The following is a 17163-nucleotide window of genomic DNA, read 5'->3' as shown; positions in this document are numbered from 1 at the left end:
TTTTCTATCATCTCTATTTGAAGAGAAACTTGTATCAGTATAACCTTCAAGTTTCAACTTAGAATCTCCATAAATGAGGAATTGGTCTTTAGTACTTCTTAAGTACTTAAGAATAGTCTTCACCACCTTCCAATGTTCCTCACCAGGATTTTTCTGATATCGTCTAGTTACTCCTAGTGCATAAGCCACATCAGGACGTGTATATGTCATGATATACATGATAGCTCCCACTGCATTAACATATGAGATCCTACTCATGCGTTCTCTCTCTTCAGGTGTTTTAGGACAATCCTCCCTAGTGAGAGTAATTCTAGTACATATCGGTAGATAACCTCTTTTGGAATTATCCATGTTATACCGCTTTAGCATGGTATCAATGTACAAAGATTGAGAAAGTCCAAACATCTTCCTTGATCTATCTCTATAGATCTTTATTCCTAATATATAAGTTTCTTCCCCCAAGTCTTTCATGGAGAACTGTTTAGATAGTCAAATCTTGGTAGTTTGCAATGCAAGTATATCATTTTCTATGAGCAATATATCATTAACATACAGTACTAAGAATTTGATTGTTTCCCACTAACATTTTTGTACACACAAGGCTCTTCTTCGCATCTAACAAAATTAAACTTTTCAATTGTCTTGTTAAAACGAATATTCCAACTCCGAGAAACTTGCTTTAGTCCATAAATGGATCTTTGTAGCTTGCAAATTTTATTATGATCAGACAGAGATGTGAAACCTTCAGGCTGTGTCATATACACATTGCCATTAAGGAAAGCTGTTTTCACATCCATTTTCCATATTTTATAATCATAGTATGCCGCTATAGCAAGAAAAATCCGAATTGATTTGAGCATTGCCACGGGAGAGAAAGTATCGTCATAGTCGATTCCTTCTTTTTGACAATATCCCTTGTCAACAAGAATGGATTTGTAGGTCTCCACCTTTCCGTCTGCTCCAATCCTTTTCTTAAAAACCTATTTACAACCTATAGGTTTTATATCCTTTGAAGGTTCAACTAAAGTCCATACTTATTTTCCTTCATGGATTCCATTTTGAATTCCATGGCTTTTTGCCATTTCTCATAGTCAGAACCTTGTATCGCCTCTTCATAAGTCTTAGGATCATCATCATTATGATCAACCTCATTTGATACATCATATTGTGATATTAGATTTAATCTAGTTGGTGCATGACGTTCTCATGTAGACCTTCTAAGAGGTGCTTGTACAACTTGCTCACTTTGTGCTGGATTTGGTTATTGTTCAGTTTGGTTTGGAACTGGTTTATTAACTTGTTCTTGAAATATATTTAGTTCTTGAACTTCAACTGTTGAAGATGGAAACTTCCTTGTTAACTTCAAAACATCCAATAAAGGTTCTTCAACTTGTATCTCATAATCTTGATTTTGTGTTGGTTCATTAGTTTCTTGAACTTCATCAAATTCTATTTCTCTACTATAATTTTCTTCTAAATGAAATTCCCTTTCTATAAAGGTTGCTTCTCTAGCCACAAACACTTTATGCTCAGAAGGGTGATAGAAATAATATCCCATTATATTTTTGGGATACCCAATGAACCTACACTTTTCATATCTCGAGTCAAGTTTATCAGACTGTAGTCTCTTAATAACATAAGTTGGACAACCCCAAACTTTAATATGCTTAAGGTTAGGCTTACATCTTTTCCATATCTCATTAGGTGTTGTAGAGACTGAATTAGTGGGAACTTTATTAAGTAAATATGTTGTTGCTTCCAAAGCATATCCCCAAAAATTTATTGGAAGATCAGTGAGCCCCATCACAGATCTCACCATATTTAATAAGGTTCGATTTCTCCTTTCTGACACACCATTGTGTTGTGGTGTTCTTGGATGTGTCCATTATGAGAGAATCCCATTCTCTTTGAGATATCTTGTAAAATCTTCACTAAGGTATTCTTCACCTATATCAGACCTTAGTACTTTGATACTTTTACCAGTCTGTTTCTCAACTTCACTACAGAACCTTTTGAACTTTCAAAAGATTCAAATTTGTGTTTCATAAGATACACAAATCTATGTCTTGACATATCATCAGCGAAGGTGATGAAGTAAGAATATCCACCTCTAGCTTGAATTTTCATGGGCCCACAAATATCTGTATGAATTAGTCTCAATAATTCAGAAGCTCTTTCTCCATTTCTAGTAAATGGAGATTTGGTCATTTTTCTTTTGAGACAAGATTCACAAATTGGATATGATTCAAAATCATACTTGTCAAGGTACCCTTCCTTGTACATTTTGTTAATTCTTTTCTCTCCAATATGACCAAGCCTATAATGCCAAAAGTATGTATGATTTACTTTATCATCTCTTTTCCTCTTAAGACTTGAAACATGCATAATCGAATTAGCATTCCCATTAGGTAAGACATAAACATCATATTGGAGATAGCCATTCACATATAAATTATCATCATAATAAATAGAGCAAATACCATTGCCTATAATAATGCGAAAACCGCGTTTGTCTAACATAGAAGCTGAAATTATGTTCAAAACAATTTTATGAACATAATCAATCATCCAACATAAGTACTTTTCACGTAGGCATTATTAAAGAAATTGATCCTACAGCTGCGGCCGCAACTTTTATACCATTTCCAACTTATAAATTAACTTCTCCTTTCTTCAACCTTCTACTTATATGGAACCCCTACAACATATTGCAGATGTTATAACACTGCCAGTATCTAATGCCCACAATGAAACCATGAAAACATTTTTCATTAAAGTCTTACCTTGTTTCTTGTCCTTTAGAGTTACATGATACTCCTTGCAGTTTCTCTTCCAATGTCCTATTTTCTTACAATGGAAACATTCAGCATCAGATTCGTCAGCTCTACCTTCTTTGCCTTTGGGTTTGGTCACAACACCCTTAGGTGTAATAGGCTTTTTCTTGGGTTTACTTTTACCTTTTCCCTTCTTCTTAGAAGAGTTTCCAACCAACATGACAATTACTTTTTTCTTCTCAGATGCAAGTTGATTCTCATAATCAATCAGCATGTTGAACTTCTCATGAAGATCACAATCCATTTTATGCACATTGAAATTAATAACAAATTGTGAAAAAGATTCTGATAGTGACTGCAAGATCAAATCTTGAGAAAGCTCTTTACCCAATTTGCACCCCAACTTATCAAGTTCTTTAATAAGATCAATCATATGATTGACATAGGGTCTAACTGGAGATTTTCCAGTCAATTTGGATCCAAATAAAGCCTTAGATAACTAGTATCTAGCTGGCCTGCTTTGTGTACCAAACATCTTCTTAAGATGTTCAATGGTTGCAGTTGGATCCATATCCTGATGTTTCCTCTGTAGTTCAGAACTTATAAAATCGAGAATGATGCATTTGGTAGTAAGACATACTTCCAAGTATTTCTGATAAATGTTGGTAGCATCATCATCATCCTCATCTGGGACTTCCTTGGCAGCCTTATCGATCACATCAATAAGCTTTTCATTCATGAGAATTATTCTTATATTTAAGAACTCAAATTTTAGTAAGAGGGAATTGTTACTAAAACAATTTTTAATAACATGAAGATCAAATCTTTTACAGCATGTGAATTTAGTTCAAGTTGTCTACATGCTTAGTCCTAAATTAATTTACGTCACATGTAACAAATAATTCAAAATTATGTATCGAACGAGCACGGAACATAAAAACAAAATTCAACATTCTTTTAACATGTTTATCTTTTATATGTCAGGTCCCCAATTTCCGCCGTAGGATATCGTGATGGAACCTAGGCTCTAAGACTAGGTAATCCTAACAAGTATGTGGAATAACTGAAATATTAAGCTAAAACTCAAAACGTCAACAACTGTAATAAACAAACACTGCAACTCAAGTATAAACAACTCCCAAAATCCGGTAGATATAAGTCACAAGATCTAAATAGATATACTAAATATCCCTATATACCAGAGTCTAATGAGGATAAGGAAACAAAAAACAAAGATAGAGGGGGACTCCAAGGTTTGCGGACGCTGACAGATATACCTTGAAGTCTCCACGTATGGACTAGCTCACTAATACCTACCCTGGTAGGCAGCACCTGGATCTGCACAAAAAGATATGCAGAAGCATAATATGAGTACACCACAACGGTACCCAGTAAGTGCCAAGCCTAACCTCGGTAGAGTAGTGACGAGGTCAGGTCAGTGCCTTACTGGAAATAATGAAAAAGAACAAGGCAAAATATATAATGATATAATAAAATGACAGGGAAGTGAAACAATATGAATTTACAGAAGGTAACAACACAGAATCAAAGAAAAGAAATACAACACAAAAGGAAACAAGGATCTCACAAGTTAAGGAAAATAACAACAAACAATACAACAAATAGGAAAAATCAACAAGGGGCACTCCCGAGGTACTGCCTTGTAGTCCCACAATCTTTGCAGAAACCTCGTGCAAACAATAACAACCGCACGGTAGAAACCTCGTGCAACAATAACAACAGTCACCTTCATAATAATCATGGAAGCCAAAACATATCAACTGAAACAATGATATTTCAAGGATAACAACTTCAAGTAAGGAATTCCACAGTTAAATCATGAATACAGAATCAAGAAAACAGGTAATTCAACTAAGCAAGTAGTACAAGTTGGACACAAAAAGATAAGACAAGTAGACATGTGAAATTAGGCAAAACATGATGACTATACACGCTAAGGAAACTCAATTAAAGCATAAAGAGGAAACTACTTATCTAGAATTGGATTTTCAGCATTTTGCCTGTGTACACACTCGTCACCTTGCGTACACGGCCTTCACATATGGCAAATTACCAAAACAATACCAAATCCGAAGGGGATTTCCCCCATATGAGGTTAGACAAGTCACTTACCTCAAACCTCGATCAATCAATCAATAATAAGGCCTTTACCTCGATTTTCCAACTACGATCGGCTCGAATCTAGCCAAAATAATTTCATACTAAAAATATAACTATAGGAAACTAATTTAAATAATAAAATTATGACTTTAGAAAAGAATTGAAAAATGGCTCCAAAACGTCGATACGGGCCCACGTCTCGGAACCTGACCAAAATTATAAAATACGAATACCAACTCCTTATCGAGTCCAACCATACAAGAATTACTCGAATCCGACCTCAAATCGCCTTTCAAATCCCCAAATTTTAGCCTAAGAAGTGTTCCTAATCTTTCCCCAAATTTCCAACTAAAAACACTAATTAAATGATGAAAACAACAATAGATTCGTGAGAATTAATCAAAAAGAGTCATGAAACCTTACCCAAATGTTTCCTATGAAAATCCCTCAAAATTGCACCTCAATCCGAGCTCTCTAGGTCAAAAAATGGATAATGAAATCAAACCCTCGAACTTCGGCCTTTTCTGCCCAGCGATTTCGCGTCTGCGAATCCCAAGCCGCATCTGCGGCTCCGCAGCAGCAGAATTTCCATCGCAGGTGCATACTTTACTCAAGTCCCCTGGGTCTGCTTCTGCGAGTGTAGGGCTGCACCTGCAAAAAAATGTGTCGCGCATGCGACCCAGTCGCTCATATGCATCTCCTCACCGCAGAAGCGAAGCCGCTTCCACGAAAAATTATTTCGCACCTGCGAGTCCTTCCTAGACTGCTCGTTTCCGCTTCTGCGCTCGCCCTCTCACTTCTGCGAGCTTGCACATGTGATCAAACTTGCGCAGGTGTGATTGCACCAGAACTGGTGCACTTCAGCCATTCTTTAAGTTCCAAACTTGATATGTTAACCATCTGAAACCACCCCAAGGCCCCGGGGACCTCAACCAAATACTCTAACAAGTCCTAAATCATCATACAAACTTAGTCGATCCTTCAAATCACGTCAAACAACATCAAAAACATGAATTGCACATCGATTCAAGCCTAATGAACTTTAGAACTTCTAACTTCCACATGCGGGGCCGAAACCTATCAAATCAAGTCCGATTGACCTCAAAATTTTCACACAAGTCATAATTGACATTACGGACCTATGCCCACTTCCGGAATCAGAATCCGACCCCGATATCAAAAGTCCACTCCAGGTCAAACGTTTCAAAATCATCCAACTTTCCAACTTTCGCCAATTAACGCCGAAATGACACACATACCTTTAAATCAACATCCAGAAATGCTCCTAAGACCAAAATCACCCCACGGATCTATCGGAACTATAAAATATCCATTCCGGAGTTGTATTCACACAATTCCAACTACGGTCGACTCCTATGACATAAACTTCCAATTTAGGGACTATTTGTATCATTTCTCTCCGAAACCAAAAACCAAACCTCTCGGCGAGCCACAAAACCACAAAATGAAATAGAGGGAGAAATGAATAGGGGGTCAGGGCTTATACTATCAAAACGACCGGCCGTGTCGTCACATCTTCCCCCTCTTAAACCAAACGTTCATCCTCGAACGAATATAGAGACATACCTGAAGTGGTGAAAAGATGAGGATAATGGTTGTGCATATCATGGTCGGTCTCCTAAGTCGCCTCCTCGACCGGATGACTCCTCCACTGAACCTTCACTAAAACAATTCTCTTCGACCTCAGCTTTCTAACCTGCCTATCCAAGATGGCCACCGGCTCCTTAACATAAGATAGATCCTTGTCCAACTGGGCTGAGCTGAAGTCTAACAGATGAGATGGATCGCCGTGATACTTCCAGAACATGGAAACATGGAACACTGGATGAACTGCATAGAGACTAGGTGGTAGTGCAAGTTTGTAAGCCACCTATCCAACCCTCTTATGAATCGCAATAGGCCAGTTATACCTAGGGCTCATCTTGCCCTTCTTTTTGAACCTCATAACACCCTTCATGAGCGAAACTCGGAGCAAGAACTGCTCTCCAACCATGAATGCAATGTCGCGAACCCTCCGATCCGCATAACTCTTTTGCCTGGATTGGGCTGTACGGAGTCGATCCTGAATTAATTTAACCTTTTCTAAAGGATCCTGAACCAAATCTGTACCCAATAGCCTAGCCTCACCCGGCTCAAACCAAACCACTGGAGACCGCCACCGCTTACCATAAAAAGCCTCATACGATTCCATCTGAATGATCGAATGATAACTGTTGTTGTAGGCAAACTCCGCAAGTGGTAAGAACTTATCCCAAGAACCCCCAAAATCCATCATGCATGCACAAAGCATGTCCTCCAATATCTGAATAGTGTGCTTGGACTGTCCATCCATCTGAGGGTGAAATGTTGTACTCAACTCCACTGAGTACCCAACTCATGTTGTACGGCTCTCTAGAACCGCGATGAAAGCTGCGTACCCCGGTCAGAGATGATAGATACTGGCACGCCATGAAGCCTGACAATCTCGCGAATGTAAACCTGAGCCAGCTGCTCTGAAGAGTAAGTAGTAACTACAGGAATGAAATGAACTGACTTGGTCAATCTATCCATATTCACCCATACTGCATCGAACTTCCACCGAGTCTGTGGGAGCCCAACAACAAAATTCATAGTGATTCACTCCCATTTTCACTCTAGAATCTCTAACTTCTGAAGCAGTCCACCCGGCCGCTGATGCTTATACTTCACTTGTTGAAAATTTAGGCACCGAGCTACATACTCCACTATGTCCTTCTTTCATCTGCCTCCACCAATAGTGCTACCTCAAGTCCTAATAAATCTTCACGGCACCCGGATGAATGAAGTACCGCAAACTGTGAGCCTCCGGGAGAAATAACTCGTGCATGCCATCTACATTGGGCACACATAGACTGACCTGCATCCGTAATACATTGTCATCCCTAAGAGTGACCTCCTTGGCATCACCGTGCTAAACTGTGTCCTTAAGGACAAGCAGATGGGGGTCAACAAACGGGTTGACCAAGGTCTGAACATTTAAGGCTAAAGGACTCTCCACTATCGGTAGATATGCTAAGCTGCCCAAACTATCCGCCTTGCGACTCAAGGCATCAGCTACCACATTGGCCTTCCCGGGATGATAGAGAATGGTGATGCCATAGTTCTTAAGCAATTCCAACCACCTCTACTGCCGCAAGTTAAGATCCTTCTATTTAAACAGATGTTGTAGACTCTGGTGATCGGTGTAGACCTCACAAGGGACACAATACAGATTGTGCCGCCAGATCTTCAAGGCATAAAAAATAGCTGCTAACTCGAGGTCGTGGATAGAATAGTTCTTTTCATGAACCTTCAGTTGTCTAGACATGCAGGAAATCCCCCTACCGTCCTACATCAACACTATGCCGAGACCAATGCGTGACGCATCACAATATACCATACAGGACCCCGAACCAGTAGGAAATATCAATATTGGGGTTATAGTCAAAGTAGTCTCCTCACACTCCTCAGTCCACCTGAATGGAGCACCCTTCTAGGTCAGCCTAGTCATAGGTACTGCAATAGATAAGAAGCCCTCTACAAATTGATGCTAATACCTCGCCAAGCCAAGAAAACTATGGATCTCCGTAGCTGAGGATGGTATGGTCCAACTCTGCACTACTTCAATCTTCTTCGGATCTACCTTGATCCCCTCACTCGATACTACATGACCCAAAAATGCCACTGAATCTAGCCAGAATTCACATTTTAAACATTTTGGCATATAACTTCTTTTCTCTCAAGGTTTGAAGCACAGTACTCAAGTGCTTCTCATGATCCTCCTAGCTCTAGGAGTACACCAGAATGCCGTCAATAAGCACAATGACGAAAGAGTCAAGATACGGTTGAAATACATTGTTCATCAAGTGCATGCATGTTGCTGGGACATTGGTAAACCCAAAAGACACCACAGGGAACTCATAATGACTATACCGAGTCCTGAAAGCAGTTATCGGGATATCTGGCTCTCGAATCTTCAACTGATGATAGCCTGAAAGCAAGTCGATCTTAGAGAACACTCCGTCACCCTGAAGCTGATCAAATAAGTCATCAATACGTGATAATGGATATTTGTTCTTCACTGTAACCTTGTTCATCTAGCGATAATCAATACATATTCGCATAGAACCATCCTTCTTCTTCATAAATAAGACTAGAGCACCCCAAGGCGACACACTGGGCCGAATAAATTCCTTATCAGGCAACTCTTGCAACTATTCCTTCAATTCTTTCAATTCTGTTGGGGCCATACGATAGGGTGGGATAGAAATGGGCTGAGTGCCCGGTAGTAAATCAATACCAAAGTTGATATCTCTGTCGGGCGGCATGCCCAAAAGATCTATTGGGAATATATCTGGATAATCCCTCACTACCGGAACTGACTCGACGGTAGGAGTATCAATACTAACATACCTCACATGTGCCAGATACATATCGCACCACTTCTCAACCATCCGCTGAGCCTTTAGAAATGAAACAACCCTGCTAGGAACATAATCTAAAGTACTTCTCCGCTTTAACCGTGGTAGACATGGCATAGCCAACGTCACCATCTTAGCGTGACAATCAATGATAGCATGATAGGGAGACAACCAGTCTATGCCCAAGATAACATCAAAATCTACCATACTATACAACAATAAATTGGCTCTGGTCTCAAAACTACTAAGAACAACCAAACACGACCGATACACACGGTCAACAATAATAGAATCTCCCACGGCTATAGATACATAGACATGAGAACTCAAAGAATTACGGGATACAACCAAATATGGAGCAAAATAAGATGACATAGAGGAATAAGTGGAGTCTGGATCAAATAAGACTAATGCATCTCTATGATAGACTGGAACAATACCTATGATGTAAGAGTCGGATGCAACTTCCTTCGTGGTAGCAGGAAGGGCATAGAGTATGGCTTAGCCTCCCCCTCTACGGCGAACTCTGCCTGCTCAACCTCTATGTAATGATCCAACCAGTCGTTTTGAGTATCACAACCCCGTTCCCCCATTCACTGCTCAATTTATGACTTACAGTTGATTTAAGACTTATCGGGTTAGTAGGTTCGGGTCCGGAAGGATTTCAGAGTGAAATGAGACACTTAGTCTCATAATTGAAAACCTAAGTTGGAAAAGTTGATCGTATATTCACTTATGTGTAAATGACCTCGGAATTGAATTCTGATAATTCCAATAGCTCCGTATGGTTATTTTGGACTTAGGAGCATGTCCAGAAAATTATTTGGAAGTCCGTTGTAGAATTAGGCTTGAAGTGGTGAAAGTTTAATTTTTGGAAAGTTTGACAGGGGGGTTGACTTTTTGATATCGGGGTCAAAATCCGATTCCGTAAATTGGAATAGGTTCATTATGTCAGTTATGACTTGTGTGCAAAATTTGATTCGATAGGTTTCAGCATCGAATGTAGAAGTTAGATGGGTGATTAAGAGTATGATTCTTGGGTAAAGATGGGTGATTAAGAGTATGATTCTTGGGTGTAATAGTAATATTTATATATATCAATAATGTTTGTGGAAAGATTGTTGAGTTCAAATGGGTAAATATTGAACTGAAAATGGTAGAAATCTTCAAAGACTTTAACTTAATATTTGAGGGTCGAGTTGATGTCGGAATTTGGTAAAATTTGTATGGTTGGTCTCGTGGTTGGATGAGCGTTCATATTTTGTAACCTTTGTCGGGTTCCAATACATGGTCCCCACGGGAGATTTTTGAGTTAATTTCGGATTTTTATTGAAAAATTAGTATCTACGTATGAAATTATTACAATAATTGGTATTGACTGAATCGAATTGATTGTGGCTAGATACGAGGCTTTTGGAGACCAATTCTCGTGGCAAGGGCATAGCAGAATAAAGAATTACATGGTTTGAGGTAAGTAACACTTCTAAACATAGTTCTAAGGGTATGAATCTCCGATTTTGGTATGATATGAATTGTTTGGAGGTAACACACACGATAAGTGACGAACATGTAGACGTGCACCAGAGAAAGTGTGTCTTGAATAAATCCTGTGAAGTAGTAAAATTAAAGAATCATGTTATTATATGAACATGTGGCACATGTTAGAGGAATTAAGCTGAGGCTAGTAATAAAGATCATGTTTAGGCTATGTGCCAATATTTTAGGACTCATGGGGTCGTGATGCTATTGAATTAATTGTTCTAAAATATACATTTCACATTCAGTAATAATTGACCATTGTGAGAATATTTATGGGATTGAGCTGCTCAACGCAGCAGGTCATTTGGCTTTATATATGTTATTATTAAATGGATCGGGGCTGCCCGCCTTCAGTAGGCCAGAATGGCTTTATACATTATTATTGTTTTGGATCGGGGCTGCCCGCCTGCAGTAGGCCAGAATGACTTTATACATTATTATTGTTCTGGATCGGGGCTGCCCGCCTGCAGCAGGCCTTATTGGCTTTACTATTTTATGGATCAGGGCTGCCCGCCTACAGAAGGCCTTATAGGCTTTGTTATTATACGGATCGGGACTGCCCGCCTGCAGTAGGCTATATTGGCTTTATATCATGCTTGGGCTGAAGGAGCCCCTCCGAGAGTCTGCACACACACCAAGTGAGCGCGGTCGACTTATAGCGCTTGGGCTGAAGGAGCCCCTCCAGAATCTGTACACCCCTAGTGAGCGTAGATGATTATATATATTCGGGATGGACTTCCCAGGGCATGGACTTGCCTTGCTTACTGCTTATATATATATTTGGGATGGAGTTTCCCAGGGCATGGACTTTCCTTACTTATTTATATTGTAATGAATTTACCTGGACATGGATCTTATCCGTATCATTTGCATTTGGGGATAAATTACCCTAGGGCTGGATTGGCCTTATACGATACTGAATGACTGACTGTCAGTCGATGTGTATATATATACATGGGTTGGAATACCTCGGGGCTGGACTGGCCATAAAATGTACCGAGCGGCCGAATAATTGGTGACCAGTATCTACAGGAAGTCTTGCTACTGAGATGTCATATTCCTCATATCATGCAGTATTGATCTATTTCACTTGTACTGAGTTTAACTGTTGAACTTGAAAGCATTCCTACATTTATGTACCATTATATTTACTGGACTGTACCTGCGGAGCTTATCATTTCTTTCAGCCCAGAGGTTAGTCTTGTTACTTATTGAGTTAGTTGTACTAATACTACACTCTGTACCTCAAGTGCAGATCCAGATGCTTTCGGACACGGAGATTGTTAGATTTCAGAGTACTATCAGTTGGAGACTATCAAGGTAGATGCTTGGCGTCTGCTGACCTTGTCTCTCTTTCCTTGAGTTATTGTACTGTTCTATACTTTCAGGTAGTGGTTTTTATCAGTCAAACATTGTATTCACATTAGATGCTCATGTACTCAGTGACACCAGGTTATGGGAGTGATATATTTGATATTTTGAGATTTCTTCTGCTAAATTTAATTATTTTGATTTCAAATTTAAATGAAATGGTGGTTTATTGGGATTTTTGGCTTGCCTAGTATTGAGATAGGAGCCATCACTACAGGTGAGATTTTGGGTCGTGACAAGTTGGTATCAGAGCTCTAGGTAACATAGGTCTCACAAGTCATGAGCAGGTTTAGTAGTCTTGCGGATCGGTACGTAGACGTCTCTACTTATCTTCGAGAGGCTGCCGAACCCTTAGGAGAATTTTACTTTCTTGTATTCTATCGTGCAGAATTGATTTAGCTTGAAACATAACTCTTTGAATTCCTTCCACGCATTTGTATGCACACATGAGTGCTCGGTATCACCTGTGCATCGCCGGCTTGTGATTCCATGAACGATGTTTGATATATGTATTCCTTGTTCTGGTGATGGGCCAGTCTATATGACTTGAGGCCAGGTTTAGACCGCAACTTAGGCTCGGTAGCTTCAGTTGTAACCTGTACATTTGGACTCATATGTCCGGTAATGTGCCTACGAGTGGAATATGTGGCTCGATGAGCGGTGGAATGGCTTTGTGATGAGTATGATGTAACTGTGGGATGTGTTAAGATGATTTGAATATGACGAGAAGTGTTTCCTTGAAATGTAAAGGAAGGCCATGGGGTGCTTTATTTTCGTTTTGATGTGACGTACAATCTTGAGTGTGAATATTTTGAAAGATCTTTCACGTTGTTAAATTTTGGTGAAAATTAAATTCTTGTGTCTGGTTAATGAGTTTGGACTCAGAAAGATTAAGTGATTTCATAGTAATTGTGGCTGCGAAAGGATATAACAAGATGCCAATTTGAGACTAAGCTTGTGGGTTATCTCCTGCGCATTAATCTATGTAGGTGTGTTCTTTATGATGCGAATAGAGAGTTTCTTTTCTCCCAGCGGGGTATATGTGTTGAGATTTGAGTTTGGATTAGGTAAGAAAGTTGACTTGACCGTCACAAGAATGAAGGCGAGCTTAGCAGATGAATTGAAGTATTCTATGGTTTTGTGCTACCTAAGCTTGTGAAGAATTTTTGTTGAACTGACTGCAGTATTATGGCAGTAATAGAGTATGGATATTGTGAGTTATGGAATGTTTTATTCTATGGCTTTGAACCAAGTGGAGGAGACTGCTATTGACAATTTTATTTCATGGTTATGTGTTAAATTTTAGTTTTGGTCGGAGACATACTTGTGGATCAGTTATGACTTACAGAGATGGAGATCGAGGATAACTCGAGTAAGGAAATTCCTGAATGCGGGTTACATGGAACTTTATATAAATACGGAAACCATGGAATGATTAAATTATTATTTTGAAGAACGTAGTGCGCACTAAGTATGAATATGATTGGTGGTGTTAAGGCATGGTTACTTCTTTAGGGGTTGTTGTGATAATGGGGCTTGTGCCTTTCGACCCGTTTGGGCGGTGCAATTTAGATTTGAGCATAGTGGGTGACTTTCAAAAGAGTTCTAATAGATTCAAAAATGTATTTGTGTCGATTGAATTTTTTTCGAAATTTGTATATTGCCAAAATTGGCTATATATTTAGATGAATGTTATAACTGCTCGGTAATCATTGAGAAGGGTACGCATTTCAAAAGGCGCATTGTGTTTTGATTTACGGATGTCATTGGTATTGCAATACTCACATGGTTTATAGACTGCTAATATTCAAATTATTTCTATGTGGCACGAAAGAATTATGAAAGTATTCCTCATGGGAAGATCGTGAATAGAATATGTGTTAGTTATTCTAGTGCTGGAGTTGGGATCAGTTACGATGATTCATGTGTTTGATGAATTTAGAGACTGAAAGTTCTCAGAAGTATATTATTTCGAGTTGCGGCCTGTTTGAGGTGAGTATTTTATTTTTTTAACTCAGTGGAGGAACTAGTTGCGTTAATTATTTATGATAGCTGCGCGCTATAAATGTGCATATATGTGAGGTTTAAGCCAATGTGCGGGCATCGGGGCAAGTACTTATACTCGAAAGAATGCTTAGGCTATGATATGCCTAGAGTTGACTGTTAAGCGTAAAGTTATAACGTTTCTCGTGTTTGTACCTTTGTTGAGAACTATCTGGGCTACATTTGAGGCTACAAAGAGGCTAATTCCCCTGAATAAATGGGATAGTTACTATTTTTTCATTAACTTGCCAATTTGATGTGTGACAGCAGACATTGCACATGCTTACGCTATGGCGTGTTATTTATACCAATCGAGGAGCATGTGAATCTTATTTCATTTATCATATACATGTGTACTTATTTGATTTCTCCTATATGATATGCTTGGACTGGAGGCCTGTGACCATGCCGGGCGGATTATGCTATTGGCACGCGAGTTGTCCGTGTGGATCCATATACTGATATTATTGGCACGTGAGTTGTCCGTGCGGCTCCAGATATTGATAATATAGCATGTGAGTTGTTCGTGCGAGTAATGTTAATGTGAGCTCTAGAAGAGCTGGTTACTGTTATTAAATTTGTGTGTCTTGGTTCTACTATATGTAACGAGCTTATATCATTGCAGTTGTGGTGGTTCTTGTTGAACTCACAATACGGTTCTCTTCTTAGAGGCATGTTCCATATTTAGGTACACAAATTGCGCAGTTGTGGCCTGAGCTATATTGGTGTGGCATGTCAATAGGATAGTTGTGTTTAATAATATAAGGTCATTGGACATAGAACATATACTATCAAGTTTGATTCTGGTATAGTGGGAGGATAATATTGAAAGCCTTCTTAGGAGAGGATTATGGTCATGGTTGGGGCGAGAGGGCTCCATGGCTAGTTGATCTGATGAGTGGTTATGAGTTTTTGATTGTTTCTTTCATTATAAACAGTGTACGAAGGTGTTGGGATGAGGTTTTGTTCGATATGGGGTTTAATGCTAGTACTTGGTTGGTTTGAAGTAGTTATTGTGATTAGGAATGGTGCTACGAGCGAGCGAGTTGTCTAATATTCTGGGTAAATTATATCCATGATTATAGTTATAGCTCGATGTAGCTTTTTCAGACTCATACAGCGTGTAAATGTAAGATTCATGTCTTGAAAAGAAATTCTAAAGGTTGGGAATTGAATTCCAAGGTTTTTGGGCTAAGGTTAAATTAAGGATTTTCAGTTGTATTGTGTTGTCAGGCCTATATAGAATAGGGTGACATGAGATCACCCCCGCGTATATGCGTGGTAAGATGGAATAGAGATTTGAAGGTTAAGAACAACTCTTGGCACGTTCGAGGACGAACATATGTTTAAGTGGGGGAGAATGTAATGACCCGATCGGTCGTTTTGAGTATCACAACCCCGTTCCTCCATTTACTGCTCAATTTCTGCCTTACAGTTTATTTATGACTTATCGGGTTAGTTGGTTCGGGTCCGGAAGGATTTCAGAGTGAAACGAGACACTTAGTTTCATAATTGAAAACTTAAGTTGGAAAAGTTGACCGTAAATTCACTTATGTGTAAACGACATCGGAATTGAATTCTGATGATTCCAATAGCTTCGTATGGTTATTTTGGAGATGGGAGCATGTCCGAAAAATTATTTGGAAGTCCGTAGTAGAATTAGGCTTGAAATGGCGAAAGTTGAATTTTTGGAAAGTTTGACGAGGGAGTTGACTTTTTGATATCGGGGTCAAAATCCGATTCCGTAAATTGGAATAGGTCCGTTATGTCAGTTATCACTTGTGTGCAAAATTTGAGTTCAATCGGACTTGATTCGATAGGGTTCAGCATCGAATGTAGAAGTTGGAAATATCATAATAGACTAAAGTTTCAAGTGAGTTCGCACAAGACCCAACTTTGAACGAGAATATCTACACACACACACACACACACACACACACACCACACACACACACACACACATATATATATATATATATATATATATATATATATATATATATATATATATGTGCTGACCTACCTATAAAATGAAAGATCTTCAAGTCTAGTTTCTAACGCTTTAAACGGTTCGTCATTTGGACATTCCTACAAGAAGTTATGACCAAATTACCAAAGTCTCGAAAAGTGTGATTCTACGACCAATTCTGCGATCGTAGAACCATTATGCGATCGCAGAACCATTGTACGATCGCAGAACCATTATGCGATCGCATAACCTTTATGCGATTGTAGAAGTAGTTATGCGACCGCAAAATGGTTGCAGACCTGTCAAGTGAAGCCCATTTCTGGGCATCAATTTTGTGGTGCATTTTGTGACCCGCATACCCATTTTGCGGTCCATTATGCGACCGCAGACCTTCTTTCGGAGGGTTAATTTTTTTATTTTCATAACCCGAACCAATTATGATAAATAGGCTTTGTGACTCATTTTGGAACAAATATCTGACATTTTTTAGAGAGAATGGAGAGTGTTCTAGAGAGAGGAAGAAGCTCTAGTGTTTTTTTCATCAAAATCTTGTTAAAGCTTTGAAATCCAACAAGGAAATATCACAAGATTTTCACCCAAGAGGTAAGGTTCTAACCCCTAGTCTTCAATTTCGAGTTTGGGTAAAGATGGATGATTACAGTATGATTCTTAGGTGTAATAGTAATATTTATATATACAAATAAGGTTTGTGGAAATATTGTTGAGTTCAAATGGGTAAAGATTGAGTTGAAAATGGTAGAAATCTTCAAAGACTTTAACTTAATATTTGAGGTACGAGTTGATGTCGAAATTTGGTAAAATTTATATGGTTGGACTCGTGGTTGGATGGGCGTTCATATTTTGTAACCTTTTTCGGGTTTCGAGACATGGCCCCCATGGGAGATTT

At 39.0% G+C, this 17163-nt stretch overlaps 1 protein-coding gene across 1 annotated transcript; it reads right to left on the bottom strand.

Annotated features, from left to right (window-relative positions):
* Positions 1 to 1959: 1959 nt before the first annotated feature.
* LOC138901018 (uncharacterized) lies at positions 1960 to 3207 on the bottom strand. Its single transcript, XM_070188742.1, has 2 exons — positions 2784 to 3207; positions 1960 to 2525 (listed from the first exon to the last, which is right to left on the bottom strand). The coding sequence occupies exons 1-2, from the start codon at positions 3205 to 3207 to the stop codon at positions 1960 to 1962; spliced, it is 990 nt and encodes a 329-aa protein (XP_070044843.1).
* Between the last annotated feature and the right edge of the window lie 13956 nt (positions 3208 to 17163).

The sequence above is a fragment of the Nicotiana tomentosiformis genome, chromosome 11 (genome assembly GCF_000390325.3).
Source record: "Nicotiana tomentosiformis chromosome 11, ASM39032v3, whole genome shotgun sequence".
Classification (NCBI taxonomy): Eukaryota; Viridiplantae; Streptophyta; class Magnoliopsida; order Solanales; family Solanaceae; genus Nicotiana; species Nicotiana tomentosiformis.
Note: the sequence above shows the minus strand (reverse complement) of the source record. Positions and strands in the feature narration are given on the sequence as shown.